The sequence below is a fragment of the Aedes aegypti genome, chromosome 3 (assembly GCF_002204515.2).
Source record: "Aedes aegypti strain LVP_AGWG chromosome 3, AaegL5.0 Primary Assembly, whole genome shotgun sequence".
Taxonomy (NCBI): Eukaryota; Metazoa; Arthropoda; class Insecta; order Diptera; family Culicidae; genus Aedes; species Aedes aegypti.
The window spans coordinates 24,434,989-24,448,548 of record NC_035109.1 but is presented as its reverse complement, the minus strand read 5'-3'; the positions used below and the strand labels follow the sequence as shown (position 1 = coordinate 24,448,548).

At 38.7% G+C, this 13,560-nt stretch overlaps 1 protein-coding gene and 1 long non-coding RNA gene across 4 annotated transcripts in view; both read right to left on the bottom strand.

Moving 5' to 3' along the window:
* The window catches only part of LOC5567639 (glycerol kinase), an 80,301-nt gene that overhangs the window by 37,030 nt on the left and 29,711 nt on the right, over positions 1–13,560 (bottom strand). For all 3 annotated transcript variants that reach the window (XM_001651782.2, XM_021855585.1, XM_021855586.1), the window contains exons 3-6: positions 3,656–3,914; positions 2,902–3,119; positions 2,511–2,837; positions 2,281–2,448 (exon numbers count right to left, since the gene is read on the bottom strand). In XM_001651782.2, the coding sequence (XP_001651832.2) occupies positions 2,281–2,448; positions 2,511–2,837; positions 2,902–3,119; positions 3,656–3,914 (972 nt within the window). The remainder of the gene's footprint in view (positions 1–2,280; positions 2,449–2,510; positions 2,838–2,901; positions 3,120–3,655; positions 3,915–13,560) is intronic.
* Positions 12,054–12,693, bottom strand: LOC110679825. Its single transcript, XR_002502734.1, has 2 exons — positions 12,466–12,693; positions 12,054–12,402 (listed from the first exon to the last, which is right to left on the bottom strand). It is a non-coding gene; the product is annotated as an uncharacterized LOC110679825 (long non-coding RNA).

Here is a 13,560-nt window from a genome sequence, read left to right as displayed (position 1 = left end):
TTGTCCCTAAACCAACATAAGTAACATGTAAACAAAGAAACTTTTATTCTTGTCAACTCAATTTTCTTCTGTTAAGTTATGTTTGTTCAAATGATTCGACCACATCATAAGTACAATATTTTCGATGTTACTTCTTACATCATTTGGCAGCAATAGAGCGCTGCATATGACGAGCCTAACCTCACTTATTTGACAGCTGCTGGTCCTGTTGTTTACGTTTCGGACTTAGTCGTTTTTTCCATCATTTTTTCATCTTCGCATTTCTATCACCAGCATGCTGATGGTGACGATTTTCCACGGTAAAAAGATAGAATAATACGATCCGTGGGTATCTGCAGTGGATTTAACCTCTCCTCGCAGCAAACTTTCACGAAATTAAGAATGATTCGAAAAAAGTACTAAGTCCAAACTGTAAACAACAGGACCAGTACCTGTCAAAATTGATGCGTGACGTCACAGTGCAGTGAAGTATTGCTTTTCTGCTTTGCGGAATTTCCACCGCTTGTTATTTTTTTTTTTTAAGAAAGTCGGATATGACGTCGGATAATTGTTCGACAGAAATCATTTCTTGGAACCGAATCCTTCAATAAAGTATTTAGAATCTTTTTTGTTTGGATAGACCTATATCCCATTTTTTTGTTTTGAACTAGCTTTACATAGACATTCCACGGAATTACCGTGCGTTCTCTTATATTGGAACTTTTCAATAAACGTCTTCCATTCAATTGGCTGTCCGAAGTAGACACATTAATATCGTAATATTTGGCAACCTCTTTAAATAACTTCCATGATTTCTAATAGCTTTTAAAGCTTTGAGCTAAGTGTTTCTTGAATTATCAGCACGTTCTGTTTTCCTATAGTAATTGCGAACCTTGTTTACTTATAGCTATCTAAAGAGCAAACACAAATTCAATATCTAATGAGAAACAGTGCTGGAAAAGTTCGCATCACGATGCAGCTCACGAGTGTATACCAACGCATAACAAACATCACAGACTCGGGAACTGGCCAGGTGTGAGTAAGTCCGCACCCGTCTGCTCGGAAGAACATGTCAAAAGAAGTAGCAACAAGCTCGGGAGCGTTTACTCGCGAGTAACTGAGCAAGGTGTGATTTATTATGGTTTTGACAGACAAATTAATTGTATTACCATCATATCGACAGTAAACTACTAGTTTGTAGTCAAAAGCCCTTGAAACCCATAAATCAGTTCAGAAGAAGTGTTCGCTACTTTCCATCACTGATGAGAAACTTTTCACTTGCCCCACAGGATTAGAAAACTGACGGTGTTTTAATTTAGTTATTTTTAGGTCTACGTTGAATTAATTATGAAACTTTTTTATTTCAGTTTGAAACTGTCAGAGAGGACAATTAAGAACTGGCACAGAAAATTATTTTCCCATAGTTTTTTTCATTAAAAAGTACAAAATAAAATTACATGCCAACAACTTGCTACGAAGTTGTAGTTGACAGGTTGACAATTTTTCGCTCTATTATGCAATAATGGTTGAAAAATCTCAGGAATCTCATACCTATCGTAATGTTCAGAATCGCCTCTAAGGTTTACACATGAGTTTGAAACGTTAATTCACATATTCAGTAAAATACACAAATTATTTTCACTTATCTCATTTACCCACTTGCCCCGCGGTACCTTTTGTTTCAAATTTGAACATCAATAAAAAAGGAGCAACCCCATGCAACCAAAAGTTCAGATGAAAGGGCATGTTTTGGATTAAGTAGCTCACTTTCTAAGTAATTGCCCGAGCTTCAGTCCACATACAGTATTGGACAAAACATTTGCAACTTTTTCGATTTTCCATACAAAATATTCAACTTTGGAAGGCTAGATCTCAGTTGTTTATAGACAAATTTGAATAAAATTTTCACAGCACGTCAGATATAACTTGAATTTTAACATATATTTTATATATTCATCACAGTAAGTTGATAGCGTTGGTAAAGTACGGGACTCTTAATCAGAAGGTTCTTGGGTTGAACCCAGCTCTGACAATTTTTTTTGTTTTCATTTTATTGGGTTGACTGACAGAACTATAAATAGATCATAAAGGGAAAAGCGAGTCATGATTTTCGAGCACTCAATGCATGATTTCGAGCAATCAGCTATAAAAGCATAACGCAGAACGCAATGGCTAAATTATATACGCGTATCTTTCTGTCCAAAATACTTTGATCACCCTAATAGTTCAAATTTAAAAAACAATATTGAATTGGAATTAACTTCATTCAAATTCACCAAAAAAATCCACAAATATTCTTACCTGCTCCGAATCGACTGGAATGTCCTTCAGCAGCCCGAGGTTATCACGAAGCCACTTCATGGCCACGCCGGCGACAGCAATCGACCCTTCCAGCGCGTAAACCGCCGGCTTGTCCTGTCCCATCTTGTACGCTAGCGTCGTCACCAGTCCGTGTGTGGAATGTACGCACTGTAATTGAGATTCAAATGTTAATCATCATGTGTGTCTGGCTCACTTAACTTCTAGCTTACCCTGGTTCCGGTGTTATACAGCAGGAAGCACCCCTTCCGGTAGGTGTTCTTCGCCTGACCCTCCCGAATGCACCGCTGCCCTATCAAACTGGCCTGCTGGTTGCCGAGGATGGCACTCACCGGGATCCCGTCCAGGATGCTCCCATACTTGATGTGGCCGTAGATCTCCGACGAGCTGCGAATTTCCGGCAGCATGTCCACGTGCAGGTTGAACGTCTTGATCAGTATCGGATCCCAGAAGAGCGTCTCGATGTTCATGAGGAGCGTTCGCGAGGCGTTGGTGACATCCGTTACGAATACACCCCCGTTGGCGGCGCCGGTTAGGTTCTGTGTGGAAAACAAGGCGTTGAGTTTCCGAGCATCTGTGGAACACTGCTATTCAGAGTCTTACCCAAATCAACCAGGTGTCGATGGTTCCGGCGTAGCAACGCTTCTCCCGACAGGCCCTCCGCACGGCCGGGACATTCTCCTTCAACCAACAGAGCTTCAGGGCGGAGAAGTATGGCGAGATGGGCAGACCGGAAATCTGCCGGAAGTGGTTGTGATTCTGGTCCGGGATTCGGGCCAACACTTTGTCCACCGTGGAGTTTGTGCGGATGTCGTTCCAAACTGGAGAGAAAGAACACAAATAGCTTTGAGTTACAAACACCTGATACTTCCATATTATCAAACTTGATTAAACCTCAAATTTTCTACACATAGTTTTGATTCATGGTCTAAACATTCAGAAAAGGCTTGGGAGTGCTTCTCGATGGCTTTAGATTTACGATTGCATAAATCGCATCACTAACCAGGGTGAATACAGATCAAGTAGCTTCTGAGCTTTCCTCTCTGACAATCTCCTCCCTGTAATAACAATGTTAAGAAAGTGTATATTATTAAAGCTACTCCCAAGGTTTCGGTGACAAAACGTCGAAGGACAAACTATTAGCTATAAATTAGCCGATGATTTTCTGAAAGGTTAGACCATTAATTTTAGGTTCATTCAAGTTTGATAATAATGTGGTTCGAGGTATGCGAAATCGGTTGCGATGCCATCGGCATCTACCGATAAGATATCACAAAATAGATTAAGCAACGTCCCAGGATTTAAGGTTGGTGTAATCTAAATGAACATTCCTGGCGCTGGAATTAAAGTCTCATACCGATTGCATTGTAGAGCGGATCGCCAGTATATTTGTCCCACGCAACGGTCGTCTCGCGCTGATTAGTGATACCGATGGAGGCGATATCGCTCACCAGATAACCGAGGGTTTCCAGTTTGTGGCATGCTTCGACGGCACACAACCGCACGGCTTCCAGCAGTTCGACGGGGTTCTGCTCGGACCAGCCCTCGTGCGGGATGATCTGGGTGATGCTGACCTGGTGCGAGCATAGCTCCTCGAACTGGGGCAGCTTGAAGATCTGTTTCGGGGGATGGAAGAGAATGAGAGAAGTTATTTATTACGGTAAGATCAATGGTCAATTGGGAAGGTAAGCTCTCAGTTCATAACTGTCGAAGTGTCGAACCCAATCGTATTTTGGACCCCCTAAGGAAGTGATTTTAGTTTTTTGTTTCAATTAATTAATTGCACAGCGTAATCAAGTCAAAGTACATGCCAAAATGTAGAGTGAAACTTCCTCTACGAGATCAAAATGCACATACGGTCATGTAGGATCTAAAAAACGTCGAGAATAATTGAATTGTGAAGCACTGTTTTTTTTATTATTTTGGACACACCAATACATTTTGGACCCTCAAAGTATATATTTTGGACACTCGGCATTTTTAATCGTTCGGCGACAAACTCCACGACACTGGTTGTATAATATGCTTACCCATAGTCTAATCAATCGATTGACAATGGAGACCCGTAGAAACCCTACGCTTTTAGTTCAGAAATTTGTAAAAAGTTTTTGTTTACATTTGAAAAAATTCTGAAGGCTTCAATTTATGTGTGTAACGTGTTGTAATGGTTGCATGGATGAACTGATTAAATTAAATTAATTTCAGATAAAATAAACACATTGTACAAATGGTTGATGCAAGTGCGGAATAGTCCTATCATTCCAAATGGCATGCGAATTGAGTTGGTCTTTCGATTTAAACTGGGAAATTTTAAGGAAAATGGCCCAGGGGGGTCCAAAATATATTGGTTACCCTAGACTTTAGACAAGAATATTATACAACCAGTGTCGTGAACTTTGTCGCCGAACGCTAAAAATATCGGGTGTCCAAAATATATACAAAATGTCAGGTGTCCAAAATATATTGAGGGTCTAAAATGTATTAATGTGTCCAAAATAAGGAAAGAACAGTGCTTCACAGTTCAATTAATTCGACGTTTTTTGGATCCTACATGACCGTATGGGCCTTTTTATCTCATAAAGAAAATTTGGCATGTTCTTTGATTTGGTCACGTTGTGCAATTAATTAATTGGGACAAAAAACTAAAATTACTTCCTTAGTGGGTCCAAAATACGACCGTTACCCTACTCATTGTAGTCCACCGCGCAGAAACCCTATTACTACAGCATTATTGCTTTTTAGCTTATATTGGCTCTATTTCTACAGAAAGGGCAGCATTCAATGCTATCCAGGATTTTTGGATAGACCACGGATTCAAAAAAAAAGCTTTTTGGTGGACTTGTCCATAATTGAATTAGGACACTATCTACTTATTCAGAAATCTACGAAAACATGCTCCCTGTATATCCCATGTATATCCAGCTTTTTACGCTAGCTATAAAACTGCGAGGGGTTATTCAATTTTGACCTTTTCTACCTACAGATTTTATAGTTCGGTCATGAGCCTCTGAACATGCCATAAATTCTTTTGTTCTTTTGACTTTTACTGTGCGCCGTGTGTTGGTGCTATCTCGCTCTCTCTCACGGGCAACTTGAAAACAGGGCGCACAGTAAAAGTCAAACGTTTTATAGCATGCATAGGCTCATAGTAGACAGTGATATTGGATTGTTTATTCGAATGTCAAAAATATTCACTTTATTTGTTTTCAGCCGTTTTTTATACCAAACTTAAGAGAATATAATATTTTTCAGTTTTTTTATTCTTTTTATACATTTTAGGCACTGAAGGTCAGCAAACCTACCCGAAGAAATTTTTGCTATTCCCGACCAATACGGAATGTAACAAATGTTAAAAAAAAATTCAGTTAATATTTGGCTCGACTATTATTCTAATAACACGACCATGAGAGGAACAATCCAATTGCATTTTTGAGAAGAAGTATTCATTGCTAAGGTGGACATTATGTGGTAATGGAACTGGTTCTAATATATGTTTCATTCATGTTGTCCGCAAGGGGAAGCGTAGAATGACACGTTCATTTCTTTCACCGAGGTGTATGTAATAATTGATCGGCATCACCTAACAAGATATAGAATATTGCTTTAATCATTCTTGTTTGGAACACCGGGGCATAAAATTGTCCAAATATTGCGCTCACCATTTTCGGGGCCACTTTATATGTATAAGATACAGGAATAACGTCCGAGAAAAAAATCATGTATTGTAAATTTTGCACCCTATCGGACGCGACGATTTGTAATCGTCGCCGGTGAAACCGTCGCCAGCCAAGCAACCGCTGTAAATTTGACTTTTCACCAGTCTTACCAACAGAATGGCAAATCACCTCCTTTGATTTATTTTCTGGCATTTGACGTTTAACCAGTCTTGCCAACACAAAGGCAAATCACCTCCTTTGATCCCTTTGATTGGTTTGCTGGCGACGATTTTTCCAGTCTGTTCGAAAGTTGGCGGCGCGTTTTGTTGCGAATGAAACAGACAATATTTTATTGCAGTGTTGGGAATGGTAATAGTAGGCTTGAATTTCGCGAAAATCACGTGGCTTTCCCAGTACAGTAGTTGAAAAACGTGAATCTCATCAAGTAGCCTATGTTGGGTGCATGAGATTTCTAAATCGTTAGTGCCATTGAAGGCTCTAAATGCGGGAAATGCAGCGGGAAATAGAACAATTTTCTACAGTAATATTGGGTTGCCCTTAGCAACGGGTGTTTTTTGCTATTTCAAGGCTCTTTGTCTACAGCAGCGATAGGGGTGAGTTTCACTGGCTTCGCTGACTGCGATTGGCTTTGTTTGGCTACTGTAGAATGAATTTCAGATTTTTTCCCAACCCTGTTTTATTGGATTCCTGTGGAACAGCATTGAGCGCACTACCAGAATCAAAGCAAAGGATGACCCGTCCACAATGGTTGATCCTTTGACCTTTGATTAAATTATAATGTTCTCTAAACTCTCAATTTCTCATTTGTTTTCGAATACATGTGAAAGTTTTTATGATGATTCTTTGAAAATAATTTGGGCATGATTTCCTTGCATTTTCCTTCAGCATCAATCAGAGAAATTAACTTAGCGGCTTGTTTCTATATACAACCGTAAAATAGGCAGAATTTCAGAATTAAATAGAAAGTTATAAAATTTACGTATTCCCAATTTCTTTCAATGAGAATGCAAATGTTTGATGCTGTTTATCAACGACGATGAATTTTCACTTTTGAATAGCTTACTAAAATCCAACCATAAAAAATATAGTGTATCAAAGAAATGTCAGAAAGGGGTGAATCAAAGTTTATAGCAAGCTAGCGTAAAAAGCTAGATGCCAACGATTTTGCGAAGAATTCTTAGAGAAATCTATTAAAACATGTATATTGTATACTTTAAGGACCCATCAAAGCATAGTGCTAGAGTTAACATAGCTACGGACTTTAAAGACCTCTCAAACCGGGTCTTCTACGTAAGAAATCTACTGGGGATGTCGGGAAAGATGTACTGTGAATCTTTTTAAGAGTCGAAAAAAATACTCATCAGAGGTCTTACGACGATTTTTCACAGGATGACCCAAGTCAATGGATTCAAACCAATAATCTGCACTAGTTCAACACAATTCATCAAAATCTCGCCAGTTTCACCAATGATTATTGCGGGCATCTTCTAAGGAAATTGCTTGAAGTTCGTCATGAGAATTCCTTTAACGTCAAGCGAACATTCAGTAGCAATGCAGCAAGCACATACCTGTCCAAATAGTTTAATAACTGTTTTAAAAGAGAACGTTGATTTCAAGCAAATCTATAAATAGCCGTGCTAGAGAAAAGTTGACGTCATTTGCTTTACACTCTCCGCTTGGATCGCATCTCAGCAGGCAACAGATCGGCTTGCTCTGACCGGGCGTGCTTCTTAGGCACAGACACCGATAGCGAAGGACCCCCCTTTTGTCTTGCTTCGCTTAAACTGACCGTCAACCGACCGAGAGGCCGTCCGAAGCCAAAGCCATCACCGCTGCCGCCGCCAAGAAGAAAAAGTGGAAGCAGTCCTAAACGAACGGAACGTTTCATCCCTGCAGGTGATCGAGAAATACATCGGCGGAAACTAAAACTGTGATGTCGGCAAGACTGCAAGATTGGCAAAAGTGAAGTGAAATCCCGGGAAACTGTGGCTGTGGCTGGCATCCGAGAAGGAGGAGGAGAAAACCAACGAAGTTTCAAAGACCGCCGCGATGAAGAAGACCCAGAAGAAGCCACCACAGCAAACCAAATCGGGCGAGGAGGATTTCAACCTGTGCGCCGTCAAAATGTGTCCGTGTTACTCGAATCCAACAATTCAATCGACCCTTTTCAGGGCCAACAAATGTGTACTAAAGAGTTATTTGTGTAATATTTCCTTATGTGTATACCACACTTGCTATAATCTCTTAATTCTTCTCGTAGCATCATACCGTTTTGATTCATATTACGGACAGCTTCAAATTCCGGACACTCTGCTTTGTATGGGAAACATTTCACACGAAATGTTTCAATTTTTGCCGTTCAAAAGTTCTCACTTTTGAGGCTCGTATTAAAAAGCTTTTTACATTAATATGCATGCGAATTTATAACGCCCAACTTCCTTAACGTCTATTTAGTGGTTTGTCGATTTTTATGAACTGTCCGGAATTCGAATCAAAGTGTCCGGAATATGAGGCAAAATTGAGAAAGCGTCCAGAATAAGAATCACAAAAAGGCTACAAATTTCGATTTATTTAAAATTATTCAAGTTACGAAAGCATATTCTTTACATATCATTCGAAAGTTAAGTATTTCCGACGCTCGATAACGCTGAGGAAACTTCGTCTCGCCATCAAGTAGGCTGTTAAAAAACGTCATGAAACGCTTCGTACAAAATGGAAGTTCCGTTCACTCCTGTTTTTCCAACTTTCCCGTTAAATATCCTTTGCTTTTTATATTCATAAACACGTCGGAACACTTCAGGAACATAACTGTGGAAGAATTTTCAAAATCCGATAGCCCGTTCTCAAGCCATTTCGTGACATACAAACACCATTCCATTTTTGTTTATACAGATGATTTATTTAGTATGCTCTTTGTTGAGTTTTACTTCACTGAGGCCTTAAGTGTCCGTAATATGAATCAAAACGGTACAATATCTGACTTGTTATGAATAATTGACAGTCGCCAATAGGGGCCCTCCTTAGCCGAGTGGTTAGAGTCCGCGGCTACAAAGCAAAGCCATGCTGGCGGTGTCTGAGTTCGATTCCCGGTCGGACCAGGATCTTCTCGTAATTGGAATTTCCTTGACTTCTCTGGGCATAAAGTCTCATCGTATTTGCCACACGATGTACGAATGCGAAAATGGTAACTTTGGCAAAGAAAGCTCTCAGTTACTAACTGTTACTAAAGGGCCTATTTTGTAAATCGAGCAGATTCATGTGACTCGTCTATATTCATTGTCGATCAAAGCAAGCATGCATATTTCAGATGTCACCCATCGACTCCCATGGACCTATGCACGGGTTCACTATTTGACGTTTTAGCGGTGCAATGTTATTTATGTGACCATGGAAATCAGTGAATGCGGCACCGCTCAAACGTCAAATTAGTGAACTCGTGCATTGATCCATAGTAATCCAGTCACATAGAGTGACAACTGTCGAAAAATTCGAGTGACAGAGCTGAGTCGAGTGAATTTTTCGGTCGACAGTGACTCCTGTCGAGTCATTTTGATAGACTCGACTTATAAAATAGACCCCTAAGTTACTAATCTGAGTAGCAGGCTCTGTCCCAGTGGGAACGTAATGCCAAGAAGAAGCGCATGAAAATGTTTTGCGGATATCTCAGTTGTTCAGTAGCTCAAGGATTATCATTGTTAGAGGCAGTTCAAAATTTTGCCACCAGGTAGCGCTAGTGAGAATGAAACTTTTGTTTTGCAGAAATCTCCGAATCCTGGCCACTTATAAAAATGGCGTCTTCAACAAAGTTGTTTAATAAGCCAAGGGCAATCATTGATCGAGATAGTTGATTCTGAATGTTGCCACCAGGTGACACCAATGAGCATGAAACATTTGTTGTGCAGTTATCTCAGCAGTCCGATCAATAAGAAAGATGGTGTCTTCGATAGAGATATACAGTAGCTCAAAGGCTATCTTTATTTAGGCCTTGAAATTGGAGATTGACTAAAATAATAATAGTCGTTGAGCTGCTAAACATGTTTGTCGAAGACGTTAACTTTCTAGATGGACAGGCTCCTGAGATAGCTGCAAAACAAAAATAAAAGTTTCATGCACACTAGTGCCACCTAGCAGCCAAATTTCGAATTATATGAGGTACCATCAGATAGCGCTCTGTCTCCAGAACAACTTTACTGAAGACCCCATGTCTCGAAATTATTTGGATTTTGAGATATATCGATTTCAAATCTACTTGAACCGTATATAGTGCGTCATTATTATGCGACTTCTATGTATATTTGTAGATTTCACCGCATTATAAAGAACCAGAAAATATTGTTTCAAATTTATCTCTAAACTGATCTTTAATTGAAAACGTAGCTGGGTACCCAAGTAACCACGAAGCTATATATGCATACTTTATGTTTGCTCTATAGTGTGCTATCAGATTTTGTTTTAAAGTGACATAACCTTTAAGAGCTTCATAAAGCATAATTAAAGTGGGAAAGGGCCCCACAACAACCAAATTAATGCAATACTTGGTAAAGCAGTTTTAATGCACAAGCCCTACTAAAGCATGTATGTTTGTATATTTAGGGTTCATGATGTATATTAGCTTAAAATATTGTATGTTTAGGGCTTGCGGTGAAAATAAACAAAACAATGAATCCATTGACTACTTTTCAATGGTTTTCTTTACCAGCGTAATGATTTTTTTTGTTGGAATCAGGATTCGAACCCACAACTAGGATGATGGTGTGCTGGATGCCTGGCGCGTTGGTGTCCTGTGCTAAAGCTGCTGATGTAATAAGGTAGGATAAAAGTTCCTTATAAACGAAGCCACTGTGTGTAGTAACATTACTATTCGCCCAGTTACTGTGAATAGAAATAATTCTCTTCGGCGATTGATTTCCTTTCCTCACCAAATGAAACATCAATAGAAAGAATTTGATCACCATTCTTTCTCGTAGAGGAAATAACAGAACTTAATCCACAAAACAAAGCCCTAGCGCATTAAAAAGATTTCAGGGGAGAGAAATTGATCGACATTTCTTCTCGCTCCTTATGAGTAAAAGAGTCTCCTAGATAAAATACAACAATTCTGATTGAATACATATATCCTTAGATCATTAAATGGGGGTTCGAGATGAAAGAAAGTCATTTCATTATTCTTCCATATCCGACAAAACGTAATGAGCGAGTGCGAACGTGCTCGATCGTCTTACATATTTATTACAGATTCAAGTGCGTTCAATGAGGTTATGCTATCTTGTATGACAGCATAACTGTATATTCACTCTAAACGCTTAGCATAATGCTATATTAAAATAATGCTACAAAGCATTTACAATGTTAATCAAATGCATCATTGCTTGACAGTTATTGAATAAATGCATGATAACATTATTCATGCAAAAAATGTTGACTTTCGACCAAATTAATGCAATAATATAATGCTTATGGTTTCTTGGGTATGGTGTGTTTAACTTTCAATTAGCTCATTTTTATAAGTTGGAATCTCCTTGTTCACAGCTAGAAAAATCAATACATGATTCGTAAATTTCTTGGAATACAAGTGACCATGGTCGATATTGTTATTCCATTTATCCGAAAGTTAAAGTATTTCCCTAGTTCCGATATCTTCCTGTTGGACGTAATTTACTCCTTTTCTAGATTAACGTCTAATCCAAGGTATTTATAAGGGAGGTAATGCAATCTGTCATTTAGAGCATTCCGCCATATTGGAAACATATTTGACAGCTGGAAAGTTTGTGCTGCTCCATCAGGTCAGCAAGCCTTGAGATCCTAGCAACTTTTTCCCCTCAATTTTTATTTTGTTTCGAGAACGTCAATCAACAACCATGTGTAAAACTTTGATTAATATTAAAATCAAAAGAAATAATTCATCATGATGACGACATGAGAATTAGGTTGGAAAAAGTCACAGGAAACATAAATGAAAATCACATTTGTCATTCCTTCAGCTGTCTATCGTCGACATAAAGAGAATAAGGATTTTTCCTCAACCTCTTGTTTTTGAATAAAAATATAATGAAAGTGTGCTCATTCAAACAATTCTGGTAACTTTAAGTTTCTTTTCTAGCATAAAGTTTTTATTCATACACTTTCAACACATTATGAATTGTGTCACTGTATCACTGGAACTACACGGGAATAGCACAACTCTCCATAATAGCAAATGCTTGTTTTGCTCCAATTCCCATCTTCAAAACGCACGTTGTGAAGAAGCATCTGAAATTGATGAATTTATTTGTTTTCTGTAGCAGGTACATAATATCCTCCGTAATTGAAATTGTCCTTTTCGAGCCGAACGAATCATGAGCTGCGCTACGCAATCGTCTGTGTCATCCTCACATAAGGAATTTGTTTTATTTCCGATTAATTTCTCGCGTGGCGGAATCACAGCATCCTGAACAACAGAAAAATAGAATTAATACTTAGACCTAATCTAAGGAATAAATTTATATTTTACCTGTACTCTGAAACTGTCGTTGGTATCTGCAGAAAATGTTCCTTTTGAATTTTCAACACGTAATAATAAACATTACGGCACTATGGAGACGATAGCAACCGATGGAGGGGAAAATTGTATTAACAAACTCGCCAGCTCGCCGACTCACCAGCTGTCATTTTCCTCCCCTCGCTGTTTACCACTCCCCGCATCCACTGACTACTTAGATTGCTGTACCTGTACCTAAAGGTACCTTGGTCTAATCATTACATTTGTAGCAGTCATTTGTACCGCATGAATATCACAGATTCAAATATTTGTGAATGTAATAAATCATAAGACATGGCCCATATTGTTTTTGAGTGTTATCGTTTTAATACACCTAGAGAAAAAGATCCTGGATAGTATAATTAGTTTGGGTTACGAAATTTCTTACCGTGTTCGTTTGTTTCCTAATTCTTTGATTTTATTTTCAGAGACAACAAGTTTGGCACTCATCCATCTAATTGATTGGCTTCCTGGATACTTGTTTGAGAACATTCGAAAATACTGTATTTGGAAGATTTCGGCTACGTTATGGAGATTCCTGGAGAGCCTAAATTTAACATATTTGAACAGATAAACAGGTTTTGTGCCTTTTTAAGAAATATTTAATTAGGAAATCACTTAAAGGAATTTCCCCCTTTTTCAAAATTCATAATATAAAATAAATAAATATTCGTTGTGGCAAAAAATCATATTTATTTGTTAAGAAATTATAAAGTTTTTTTGCCTCAGTGTAAAAATTTATCAGCATGACCAATAAGCAAAGATGACCGTACAATTCGTAGTTGCTACTCCGTGATTGACCAGAGCAATCGAAGATGCACAGAGATTTGATGAATGGGGCTCGGGATCAGCTTACCATTCTCAATGTGTACAAATTGAGAGCTCAAATTTTAAAAGTCAATAACGGCACCGGCCACGTCCTTACGATCATCGGGGAAGAGAAGAAATGTTAGTTAGACAACCATTGTTACTAGAGACCGAGTATACCACTGCATCTCCACAGTTGTCATGTAATGGATATTGGGTGTGTTTGGTGATAAGATCCATGATATAATCACGCATAACCAC